The sequence below is a fragment of the Chiroxiphia lanceolata genome, chromosome 22 (genome assembly GCF_009829145.1).
Source record: "Chiroxiphia lanceolata isolate bChiLan1 chromosome 22, bChiLan1.pri, whole genome shotgun sequence".
In the NCBI taxonomy this organism is placed as follows: Eukaryota; Metazoa; Chordata; class Aves; order Passeriformes; family Pipridae; genus Chiroxiphia; species Chiroxiphia lanceolata.
The window spans coordinates 1292590-1305754 of record NC_045658.1 but is presented as its reverse complement, the minus strand read 5'-3'; the positions used below and the strand labels follow the sequence as shown (position 1 = coordinate 1305754).

The 13165-nt window shown below is 49.1% G+C and overlaps 1 protein-coding gene across 13 annotated transcripts in view; it reads left to right on the top strand.

The window, feature by feature from the left end:
- The window catches only part of EIF4G3 (eukaryotic translation initiation factor 4 gamma 3), a 144514-nt gene that overhangs the window by 29976 nt on the left and 101373 nt on the right, over window positions 1–13165 (top strand). For all 13 annotated transcript variants that reach the window (XM_032709249.1, XM_032709242.1, XM_032709247.1 and 10 more), the window contains exon 2: window positions 10857–10932. In XM_032709249.1, coding sequence (XP_032565140.1) covers window positions 10857–10932 — 76 coding nt within the window. The remainder of the gene's footprint in view (window positions 1–10856; window positions 10933–13165) is intronic.

Below are 13165 nucleotides of genomic sequence, written 5' to 3'. Positions count from 1 at the left end.
ACATTTCTGTTTGTATTTGGAGCTGGCAGGTTGTTCATTGCTGGCTTGGGCAGGTCTGGTCAGCTCCAGGGGGATGACAACAGGGTGGCTTTTCTGTGATGAAAGGGAAAACTAAAAGCTGTGAGTTATAACCTTGATCTTACTGGGGTGTTCTCAGCCCTCGTGCTTTAAGCTGAGCGAGCTGAGATTTTTGGAGTGGGTAGTGCTCCTAAAAAGATGCACATGGGCCCGGGGAACAGCATCTTCAAAAATCCTCTGGTGGCCTCAGGAGCATTGCTGATGGTGTGTACATGGTTAGGGTATAGCACAGCTTCATCTCATTCCTTAGTGTGTGTACCTGCCCCTCCTTTCCCAGCCCCATCAAACCTCCATCCTTTGACTAAATCTTCCCAGACTTGCAGGATTTGTGGAGCTGGTGGCTGTTGTGCTGTGAATTCGGGCACTGTTACCATTTCTTCCAGGGAAATGATTTCTTAAGGGGGATCTGCTTGGTTCTCATTTGGGAATGCAAAAAAAAACATCTGGAGAAGCATCTTATGCAGCAGTTGGATGTTCCTGGAGAAAAGGAGGCTCAGGGGGAACCTTCTCACCCTCTGCAACTCCCTGACAGAGGGGGGAGCCCGGGAGGGTCGGGCTCTGCTCCCAGGGAACAAGGGACAGGGCGAGAGGAAACAGCTTGAAGTTGTACTGGGAGAAGTTTAGGTTGGGTATTAGGGAAAATTCCTTCCTGGAAAGGGTGGTCAGGCACTGGAAGGGGCTGCCCAGGGCAGTGGTGGAGTCCCCATCCCTGGAGCTGTTCAAAAGGCCTGTGAATGTGGCACTTGGGATATTGGCCCACCTTGGTCCTCTCTAACTTAGGGCAGACTCTGCAGAGCTTGGTTGCTTTTAGTGCTGCTCTCCAGGGCTCACCTTGGGGAGCCTTTTCCCCCACCTGAGTGTTTGGGGCTGTTTGGGAGGTGCCTGGACCCGGGTTGTGGCTTGAGGACAGTCAGGGATCACTCAGAGCAGCAGGGACTGTTGAAGACAAATGGGGCTGCTGCAGGTTCCTGAGTGGTGTCTGTTCCTGCAGCCTAATGGGAGTTTCAATTAACATGGACAAGTGCAATCATAAATAACCCTCCTAAAATGAGATGGAATTTTAGGGCTACATCAGCACATTCCCCATGATGCCATTGCCTCTCCGGAGAGGTAATGCCATGATTTCCAGCTGAAGGGAGCTGATGACACCTATTGACTTTTCCATCTCTTAGAAGAGTCCATTTATTGTGAGAATAAAATGTGAATTAGAAAAATATGGAATTGGCTGGTGTTTTATGGAGGAAAAGAGGACAAGTCAGCTGGTGAGAAGTTGTCTGTGGCTGAGCAAGAGATGCTCTCCTGGCACGTTGTTCACTCTGTGTTACCTGAGCTGGCACAGACATGATCCAAGGAGCCTCTGTGGCTTTTTTGTTAATTACTAATATTTCACAGCTTGGTTCAGACCTGGATTTAACCTTATTCAGGCTATGCTTTAAAAACCCACTTCTGGGAGATGCTGCTGTTAAAAATAAAGATACACCAGAGTTCACAGTTCCAGAAATACTCTGTTTTGTGGCTTCCAGACCTGTCCTCCACCCACCAACACCCCCCTTCAGGGAAAATCCCAGCAGGATTAGCAGGATTTAGACACGGTTTCTTCCACCCCAAACAACCTTTGCAGGTCTCAGCTGAAAATAGCCAGTTTGTCTCCGTGCTGGGGCTGCAGTTGAGGGAGACAGAGATGGAGTAACAAAATCAGGTTGCCCTTAGAGACACATTTGTATCGAGCAAAAGCATTGATTGGGCTTTTGTGCCGTTTGCCGGGATCTGGGTCCTGGTTCCCCCCGGGAACTCTCTCAGGGCTGGGGGAGACACAGGGGGGTGAGGCAAGGTCTGGGTGATTGATGAGCTCTGAGTGAGCTGTCGCCAGTGCTGGTTAATTTAGAGATTCAAAACTGAGCCTGGAAGTAATGAGCTCTCCCTAATTAGGTGCTTGTATGCAGGTGGAACTATTGCAGCTGGTGCTCCCAATCCTGCTGGTTTGTATTGGAAAGCATGACGGAGTGAGTGGGGTGCTGGGAATACAGTTCATTTGCAACAGAGGGGTGGTTTTTTCCTGTCATCTTTCCTTCTAACTCCCGCTTTTCCTTCAGCATTCCCACTTGGCTCAGCTGTGAGAGGTATCTCATGTGGACCAAAACCTAAAAGGAAAGGGGCTTATAAAAAAGAGGGAAAGGGGATTTTTTTATGTGGACAGATAGTGGCAGGACAAGGGTTTAAAATGCCAGAGGGCAGGGCTAGATGGGATATTGGGAAGGAATTCCTCCCTGAGAGGGTGAGGAGGCCCTGGCACAGGGTGCCCAGAGAAGCTGTGGCTGCCCCATCCCTGGAGGTGTCCAAGGCCAGGTTGGAGGGGGCTTGGAGCAACCTGGGCTAGTGGAAGATGTCCCTGCCCATGGCAGGGGGTGGGACTGGATGAGCTTTAAGGTCCTTTCCAACCCAAACCATTCTGGGATCCTGTGATATTTTGTGGAATGGATATTTAAAAAGGGTATCAGTTGGAGGATTTTAAGATGTGCTGGGGTGTAACCAGGACGTGCCCCTCAGCTGGGGCTGCTGCAGTGTGGCTGGAGCAGGTTTGCTCAGCCAGAAGGGCTGGGGCTGTGCGGGGGGGCTGTGCCCCCTGAACTCCGGCCACGGAGTCGGATGTGCCAGCACCGCCATCCACAGAGATCCCAAACCCATCCACAGAGATCCCAAACCCATCCACAGAGATCCCAAACGTGTCGGGGCTCCGAGGGGAGGAGGGATCTGTGTAGCTGGAGGAAGGAGAGGGACAGCATGCTGTTCAGTAAGCATTTGAAGGTCACAGTTTCCTTTCAAGCTGCAATTTTCAGCCTTGGAAAGCTTGTCTTCCGACAGGCATTGAGGTTCACTGGGATTTGTGTGCCCCTTTCCTTTGGAAAGCTCTGCCTGTTCCCATTCAACTCCGTGCAAGCACAGCTCGGGGACCATTGTGTGGCAGACAGCAGGGAAGGGAAGTGTTTGGCCTTATTTGGAAGCTGGTACTGAGATCAATGATATGTAGTTAGGTAAAAAGGTCAAGATGAATTTCAAGAAAAGTTTTATTATGGGATGTTTATTATGAACGTTTGTTCAGAGGCATAAGCTGGGATAAGCAGGGAAAGCCTCCCTGTAACACTGGGATCTGGGCAGGGCTCAGGAGAGGATGATTTAATGAGGAGCACTTGGATGGCAGAGGGATGGACAAGCCTGTCGCTCCCGTGATCATCACGTAGTTCAGCTGGGGACCAAGGCACCAGTGCTGTACTCTGGGATTTCCAACCAGGCCATAAAGGAGCCCTGAGACATCCACTATATTTATGTAGGTGAATTCCTGTTAACAAAAGCAGAAGATAAATACCTTATTTAAAGTATTGTTCCAAGTATAAAACAGCCCATAAAAAAGAACTTGAAGAGAATTCGGTGTTACTGTTTAATACACAAAATACACGAAGGATTAAAGAGGCTGTTGCACAAACACTTTGTTGATCCACTTAAAATTTATATGTTTGATAAATGGCAGCTGGGCTGTGAACACTGTCTACACATGTGGCACTGAAGAGCTTTATACTGGGCCATAAAATGTCAGAACAAGCTTAATAATGGCTTTTGCCATCGGATCCTTCTGGGGATAAGTCGTTAGGGAAGGTGGTGCATCCTGGAGGTTTCTGTTTGCAGGAATGATGCACTGCTCTGTTACAAACCTTGGTACTCTTAAACCATAAACCCCATTTTTGCCTATTTACAAACACCTTTTGTCATGTTCCTTTATTTTTACAACCTTTGGCTTACCAGAAATACGTCTTTGGATCAGATTTAAGTATTAATTATTAAGGTGTAAAGCTGACAAAGTCTTTTAAGGATTCCCTCACCTACAGCCCTTAACTGTGACCGTATCCCTGAGTGCTCATGCCAGCAAAAGAGTTGTATTTGTTTTTTCCCTGGTATAATAACAATAAACACCAAACACTGAAACAGCAGTACCCCACTGGGGCTTGACCTGTGGAACAGTCAGGGCTCGGAATTGTGCTTCACTTTGACATCTCACCGTGTTGCTCAAGAGCAGTTGCATCTGGCTGAGAAAATGAAAATAAAAGCGGTGTTCTCATACAGAGGCCACATCATTCTTGTGAAAGTGGCCCCTTATCAGGAATCCACTAGCAAAGAAAACCCTGAGCAGACAAAATAAACCCCAAACCCACCCTGAAATGAAACGTGATCTCTGCAAGGATGAGAAATGGGATATGTTGTTGGGTGGAGGCTTTGGAAGGATTAGAGAAGGTTGGCATTTCATTAGGTGGGTTTTAAGTCTTTAAATGTTTTCCAAAATCCTTGGTCTTGATTTTTGTAATATTAATTATCTCTCATTTGTTATGAGCACACTCAGCTGTGGTCGGGGGTGCTCGAGTCCTGTAAGAGATGAAAACGTGGAGGTGACAAGGACATGGGGGAAACCAGCATGTGCCTGTAATTAAGGGCTGGATTCTGTGGATACTCGGGGGGATTGAATTCTGGTCACCCAGGCAACATCAATCCTGCCTTTTCCTAAGTTCGGAGTTACTTGCTTTGTGACCTGACTTTTATTTTTCCTTGGATGAAGTCGGTTTGATTGTCACCTTTCAGCATGGAGCAAGAGGATGACACTGGTTTTATCTTGCACGTTATTTTTTTCCCAGGTGACTTTCACTTGGTGGTTGATTTGGGGTTTTCTTCTTGTTTTGATTTGTTTAAAGGCTGTAGTTTGCTTTACTAGCTTTCCTTCCCCGGGCTTCTGAAACCTGATCTGTCAAAAGAGGGATTGATTTTGAAGGGGGAGTTGATGGATGAAGTGGTTGCTAAGAGCAGGGGGTCGTGGTGCTGAGTTTGGGGGTAGTGACCAGAAAGCTGAGGCAAACAAGCTGCAAAATTTCCTGTTGAGGAGTTTGTGCTGCCATTTAATCCTCCCCAGCACTGGAGCTTTCCGAGCTCCTCATTCCTTGCCACGCAGCTTTCCAGACCACACTGTGCTTCAGGGGAGCTGATGTTTTTCCCTTATCCATTCCTTTATAAGCCTGGCTTGATTATTATCCCATATAGACTTGCTAAGAGGAGCACGGTGCTGCCTCCCATCCCTTCTGCGCCGCGGGCACAGCGGAAAAATTGGGGAAGCAGAGGGATTTCAGCAGCCTGGATGCACTTGGGTTCCAAAGCCCAGCAGAAGGGCGTCACTGAGGCCCCCCTTGTGCTGCCTCTTTAAGAGCTCAGGCTCTGCCTGCGAGGGCGACAGGCAGGAAGAGCTCCGGAGCCAGCCCGGCGTGGCACGGATGCGGCCGGGGATGCGGCTGGGATGGGCTCCGCTCCTGGATGCGGGGAGAGGACCCGGCGCTGAGCTGGGATTTTCCTGCCGGAGCTCTCTGGGATCTCAGCGATGGAGCTCTCCGGGATCTCACTGCCAGAGCTGTCTGGGAGCTCGCTGAGGGAGCGCTCCGGGGCTCGCTGACGGAGCTCTCCGGGGCTCGCTGACGGAGCTCTCCAGGATCTCGCTGGGGGAGGTCTCTGGAGCTCGCTGTCAGATCTGTCTCTCCGAGATCTCACTGTTGGAGCTCTCCGGGATCTCGCTGACAGAGCTCTCCAGGATCTCACTGCTGGACCTTTCTGGAGCTCGCTGACAGAGCTGTCTGGAATCTCAGTGACAGAACTCTCTGGGATCTCACTGTCAGATCTCCCCAAGATCTCGCTGCTGGAGCTCTCTGGAGCTCACTGACAGGGCTCCAAGATCTCAGTGCTGGAGCTCCCTGGAGCTCGCTGCCAGAGCTCCAGGATCTCACTGCTGGATCTTTCCGGGATCCCACTGCCAGGTCTCTCTGGGATCTCACTGCTGACCTCTCCGGGATCCCACTGCCAGAGCTCTCTGGATCTCACTGCCAGGTAGGACCGAGTGTGCCGAACAAAGGCTTTGCCGCGCACAGAGGATGGTGGAGCTGCCAAGGATGGGGTGATGCCGGGGAAGTTCCAGCTACTGTGACTGGCAGAGCCTCTCCTTTTGAACGTTCCCAGAGCCCGGGTGGTTTCCCAGCCGGCTCAATGGAGTGTTTCTGCTGTTGGGATTTCACCTCCTGCATTTTAATTGTACGGTGAATAGAGGAGAGGCTGCCAGAGGAGAAACACGCTCTCCTAAAGCTCCCTGCCATCACAGCTCTCCTCAAGCTCCCTGCCATCACAGCTCTCCTAAAGCTCCCTACCATCACAGCCCTGCCTGCTTGGAGTGCTTTTGTAGATTCCCTGCTCAAAAAAAGCTGGAAGGAATGCTCGAATTTGATGTGGTTTCTTGCCCTCCTGTAATCTCGCTTGATGGTTTTATCTTGTGTTTTTTAATACACAGTTTCGGTACAAGCAGGGGCACGCGTGGGGATTATATAACCCTGGGCATGGCTTGTGGGAGACTCTGTTTCTGGGCAGGGATGAAAATTAGGAGTTCTGGAATGGTTTTGTGAAAGGCGCCCCTGGGGACCGGGGATATTTTTGTTCCTGTGAGAAGGTGCTTCCTCGGAGCTGGGAGGGGAGGAGATGAGAGGCCAGCAGTGCCTGCTCAGGGGAAAATGGGTGGTAGTGGCTGAAATGAGCTTAAGTGAGAAGCACTATTTGAGGGAAAATGAATCCATTTTGAGAGAAAACATAATGGAGTTATTTCTTCCCCCCTCCAACCTCAGAGGCAGGAGCAGAGCAGGAAAACCTGTACAAATTCCTGCTGTAAGAGCTGATTTTGCTGCGTGTTTCCAGGTCGTTCATTGCTGGAGCAGCACACAGGAATCTCACAGAATTGCAGTTTTGTAGCATGATTGGAACAAGCAGAGAAATGTGATACAAGGAGGAGATTTCTGCAAGGAATTCCTCCTGACTGTCATTTCACTCAGCATTTGGCAGTGCCTCTGATTGCTCCAGCAGCTCTGGGCTGGATTTTTTTTCCTTAATTGCTTTACAGAGCAGTCTCATATTCCCCTCTCCTCAGAGTGTGGCTGTGGCTGTCTAATTAAAAAAGATTCTCCCCTTTTTAGGGAGATTTTTGGTTTCCAGAAAAATTCTGTTTGGTTTCCAGCCGGTGTTCCTTTTCCCACAGCTCCCAAAATTCCCCAGCTTGTAATCACTGCTGCAGCCAAACGGGGACTGGGTGGAACTCCCATTGCATCTGTGCCTGCATTTATTAATGTGCCAGAAGTATCTCACTTAGGTGAGACTTTAAATATATATTTCATGAGTTAATGAGCCCTGAACAGCCACGAGGAGGATCCAGCGCCAGCGCTGCCCTTTGGCTGCCGTCCTTCTCCTGGATTCTGGCGTGCTGCTCATGGAGGAGGGAGAGCTGGAAGGAGCAAAACACAGGCTGCAGTTCCTCTTTACTGACCTGATGGTTGCAGAGATGGTTTAAGAGATTCCCCTTGGATATAAGAGGTTGCCCTTACTCCTGCTTCGTCGCTCTCCTTGTCTTTTCTCCCTGCAGAAGGAGCTCTGAAAACGGTGTGAGGTTTGGGTTATCTTTGCTTTTCCACCCCTCCCTCTCCCTTCCCAGCTTCCTGGATCATTTTGGAGCATGGCTGCACAAGTCAGTGACGTGGGTGGCAAGGATATAGGGGAGGAGGAGGAAGAGGGAGGGCGCAGGATGATCCTGAATTGGATCTACCCATGCCAGAATAGTAACGTGAAAGAGCTGCCTGAGTTATTCAGCATATCCTGGTGCTCCTGCCTGTGGGGAATCCAGCACTGCAGTGGAGCCAGACTGGTTGGACTTTAATTCCTGAACTTGCTTGCATGTGCTGGGGCTGTGGGAGGGCAGCAGTCCCAGGGGTTGTGCTGCATTTTGGGCTGTGCAGCCCTTCACAGCACCAAAACCTCTGTGTGAGTGCCCTGGCATAGTTTGGGATGGGAAGATGCTACTGGATGAGGTTCCACTTCCCACCTGCTTGCCCTGACCCGTTCACCTCCCATGGGGAGTCCCTGTGCTGTCACTTAACCCACTTCTAGGAAAGAGCCTCGTTAGCAGGACTCTGATTAATTTTGCTGTCACCCTGGCTCGCTTCTCCCACAGTGACAGCAGCTGTTATCCCAGGATGGGCTCCTTTGGCAGGTGAACAGAGAGGGAAGGTGGGGATTTCCTCTGGGGAGCCAAAACGAGCTCGGGGGGGGGGGTTGGAGGGAACCAGGGAACTTTCCACTAGCCCAGCTCCTTGAGGGGAAGCAGGAATCTCTCTACTGGCCCAGCTCCTTACAGGGAAGCAGGAATTTCTCCACTAGCCTGTCTTCTTATAGAGAGTCAAAGTTGGGTGCTGGAAATATTCACTTTCCCTAACCATTATATCTTATTAAGGCTTACTGGAATTTAAGGCATTTTGTCCCCCTCAGTCTTGTGTCCAGGTCAAATCCTTTGGCAAAAAGGACTTTAAAGGTTTCTTTCAATTTTAATTCTTCTGGTGAGAATTATCCCGTCCTGGGAGTGATCTCAAACACTGACCCCAAACTCTACAGATCCCTTTGAACTGCTCCTTCCTCCAGGCAGCTCTTCCTGGGTGCAAAAAGAGCGGGTGCTCTGCTCAAAGAAGATTATTTCCTCCTGCCTTATATAAGTTCTAAAATAAGAAAATAAATCCCAACCTTGTCGAGGATGAAACTGTTTTTCCAAACTCAGGAACGATCCCTTTTGAAGCAGCGATTGCTTCCTTAAATTGTCAGGGCTGCCTGGAGATGGGAAATCTCTCAGTGACACAAGGGGGGCAGCTCCATCCCGGGCCTTGGGCTGTCATTCCTGTCACAGGGATGTTCTGGGAGTGAGGGAACAGCACTACAGCAGGAAATACGAGTTTTAATTCTGCCTTACAGTGTGTTTCTAATCCTCCACTCCCAAATTTTGGCTTTCTGCTGCTGTTTTTTTGCAGAACTCAGGCACAGACCTTCGGGATGAAGGCTGGGAGTGGTGCCTTGGCTCCGCTGAAGTCTGTGTCAAATCTTACCGTTGTTTTGCTAAGTCAGCAAAAATCCCCTTTGGTTGTTAAAAACCTCTTTCCTTGTGAAATGGCACCACTGGGGACTGAGCTGGCAGGGCTGGGGGGCGAGGATGAGCCTTGGACCCCGCCAACAAATCCCTGCACTCCTTGAAAAGAGGCAGAAAGAGGTGGAGAGGGAGTGAGCCCATCCTGGGAACCAGTGGGGCTGCATCCTGTTCCTAGTTTTCCCAGCTTGGAGCTGTTCCTGGGCCGTGTCCTGTGTCTCACCTGCGGGATGGACAGGACAGGACAGGACTGACGTGCGAAGGTGTTGTGAAGGTCAGGGCTGGGCTCTTCCCAGCCTAATCCTATCAAGCCAGGTTTTTATCACGTCTGGTGCTCAAACACTGAATATGTAACAAATCTGGGAGGGTTTAGAGGAATTTCTGAGCCTCTTGGTGAGGGAGGAGCTTTCCAGTGATGTGTTCAGAGCCAAAATGGTGTGATATTGTACATTTAATTCGGTATATTTGTTTCTGATGCTGTAGATTTGCCTTAGTGCTGCTCAAGGAAGAGTTGATCCGGCTTGGGGGTGCTGGGAACAGTCAGCAGGGGCAGAGCAGGTTGTGTCTGAACAGTCACAGCCTTAAAAACTGGTCCCATTTTAGGGGAAACAGGTTGAATTCTGTACCTCGGGTCGCTCTTGAGCATTGTCAGCACTGGTGGGGTCTGTCCTGTCGCTGTGATTTTGGTCCCTGCAAAGCTTTGGGCAGCAGAATTAATTTGGAGATCAAACTTGTTGTGCAAAGATTCTCTTGAAAGACTCAAACTAATCTTCTGGGCTCAAAATTTAACTTAGGAATGTGTTTTTCCTTGTTTGAACAAAATCAAGAAGTGTTTTCATGACTATTTAAAATATCCCACCACGTTAACATGTGAGGTTTGTGTCTTGCCTTGTGTGCAAGAACCTTAATCAGACTGTTCTCATTTTCCATGAGGTTTTGATGTATAAAATATAAACAGCAAAAAGGTGAAATCTGATTATGGCATTTAGGAAAATTTTTCAGTAAGTGACTTTTTCTTGACAGATACATGCTGGGCCTAAGGCCACAAGGTATTACCTAAGCCAGGCCTTTTTTTTTCTTTTAAATTCCTGCATCCCCTTGCTTTAGTCCACAAATAAACCAGATTCTAGCTTTTTTTTTTTGTGCATAAAGTCTTTTTCCCTTTTTTTTTTCCTACAATATCTTTCCAGTCTAAGCAACCTCTTGTGTTTTGCCTTTAAATCCCCCTGCAGCAGCTCCTGGAAACCTCCCATTTATCTGACAGCCCCTTTTTTTTTGGAGGGCAGAGGAGGAAAGGAGTCACTGGGTGAGGAGAGGCAAACAAGGAAACAATTCCAGCGGGATTCCTGCCTGCTTAGCAAAACAGGAGCTGCCATTGTCCCAGGGCCCTGCTGGTCAGCAGGGTTTGTCCTGCTGAATGCCGGGGGGGGCTTGTGGCTCCTGGGATTTTTCCCTTACTCTTCCAAATAAAACCAGGGGTGGGGGATGCTCTTGAGGGCCCAGGGTTTTGTGGATTGTTTGGTTCCCTCGCTGTGTTTGTGGGAATGGCCTCTGGAGCCACACTCTGCTCCTCTTTGGGGGAACCTGTGGGATTGGAGCTGCCTGTGAGTCCTGGGGGTGGGTGGGTGTCCTCTTTGGGAGAACCTGAGGGACTGGAGCTGCCTGTGAGTGCTGGGGTGGGGGGGTGTCCCCCGGGGGTGTCCCCACATCCCAGCCCTGCCTTCCAGGCTGCTTTCCTTGACTTGCTGTGTTGCAGAATCCCCCGAGGTCCTGTCCAGCAGCCCCTCGAGGATCGGATCTTCACTCCGACCGTCTCCGCTGTGTACAGCACTGTGAGTATCTGCCCAGGCCACCTCCCTGGGGCTTGGGGAGGCACATCATGTGTCATGTCATGGTCTGTTTTATATCAACTGTATTGTCATAGAGTTATTAAAAAAAACCTAGTGCAATTAGGAACCATACAACTAAAAAACATACGTTTAAAAAGATGCAGTTTCTGTTTCCCTCCTGAAATAAGTGGTGCTGGATAAAGATCCTTTTTGTTGCATGTGAGCAGGGAAGGGAGGGGGCTCAGGAGGGGGGAGCCGGGGGGGGTCAGGCTCTGCTTCCAGGAAACAAGGGACAGGACAGTGGGAAATGGCCTGAAGTTGTGCCAGGGGATGTTTAGTTTGGATATTGGGAAAATTCCTTCATGGAAAGGGTGGTCAAGCACTGGAAGGGGCTGCCCAGGGCAGTGGTGGAGTCCCCACCCCTGGAAGTACTCAAAAAAAGTTTGGATGTGGCACCTGGAGACGTGATTTGCTGGAAATGGGGATAGTGGCCAAAGGTTGGGCTTGATGATCTTGCAGGTCTTTTCCAACCTTAATAATTCTGTGATTTTATGAAGACCCTTTTTTGAGCAGGAAAGGAAGAAATCTTGGGAGGACTTGTGGGTGCATTCCTATTTCTAAGTGTCTCTAGTTTTATTTAGCAGATGGGAGAGTGGGTTTTCCCAACAGTTTCACTGGAGTGACAATATTTGGGCCATATATTCCCTCTGTGGCTCCATCTCCTTCCTTCCCCCTGCATCTCAGAGACTGACTTGGAGTGTGTTAGTGGCTTCACATTTCCAATACCTTCAGAGTATCAGAGAAATAATCAAGGAAGATTTGTTTCCATGTGAAAACATTCCATTACACAGAGGAAAAAATTTGTTAATAGTAGATTGAATATCTATAGGTGCCTTTGGCTCACTGTCCTACATGTTTGTTAATGTATAATATTGATTATTGTGGAAATTTAGCTTAGAAACACAGTGATGTTTATTTGTGAACACGTGATAGTGTTTTCCTTTTATTCATTTCTTTTATTCCAATGGCAATAGCTGGAAGCCCAGGGTTATTTATTAGCTTTGCCTAATCAGCACAGCCCTGGGAAAGTTATATTTTGCTTTTCTGGTTGGGATAGTGCAAATATTTTTAATGCCAAAGCAAAAAATGCTTTTAAGCTGCTCTTTTAATTATTTGGAAATCAGGAAGAAAAGCTGTAGATGGGATAAATTCACTGTATTTTATGCAGTAACATAAGCTGCTTATAGAAGACATAAGCTGCTGGGTGAGGTTTTCTCCTCCTCTGTTTGCAGGAGTGACTGGGAATGGGGTTGTCAGCTCTGGTTCCATGTGGGGGGTCCTGGACTGGAGCATCTTTAGCCCAGAGAAGATGTGGCTGCCCCACCCCTGGAAGTGTCCAAGACCAGGTTGGACAGGGCTTGGAGCAGCCTGGGACAGTGGGAGATGTCCCTGCCCGTGGAATGACATGAGCTTTAAGGTCCCTTCCAACCCCAGCCATTCCATGATGATGATGATGATCTTTGGTCCCTTCCCTTTTTGGGTGGTAGAGATGCCTCTTCTACCAGAGCAGCTGCTGTCAGGAGGTGCCAGGCTGAGCTTTGGGCAGGGTTCTGGGTGCCAGTACTGCCAAGTGCCCTTGGTCCAGGCAGAGACTCAGGTGACGCTTTCGGGAGCAGAAGGACTCGGGCTTGGCCATGGATGGTCTGGTGGGCAGCCAGCCCTGGATTTCCATCCAGGGGAACTGGAAAGGTTGGGATACAACTCCGGCAAGGGTTTAGGATTTAGAGGTTTGTTGTTGACAGCAGTGAATAACAAACCCAAGCTGCAGGTGGGGTTTGATTTTTTTTGCTCTCTCTGTCCTCAGCATCCCATACACAGATGTATGTATGGGAAAAAACAACACCAAAGGAACAAATTAGGAAGAAATTCTTCCCTGTGAGGGTGGGGAGGCCCTGGCACAGGGTGTCCAGAGAAGCTGTGGCTGCCCCAGCCCTGGAAGTGTCCAAGACCAGGTTGGATGGGGCTTGGAGCAGCCTGGGACAGTGGGAGGTGTCCCTGCCCATGGAACAAGATGATCTGTGAGGTCCCTTCCAGCCCAAACCATTCTGGGATTCTGTGAACATAAATGTACAAACAGTTGTAATAAATAATTCAGTTTTTATTGTCCTTTATGTACCCCATACAACACTTAAAAACCACTTTAAAAATATCTGAATTCCTTTTAAAGAGGGTTATT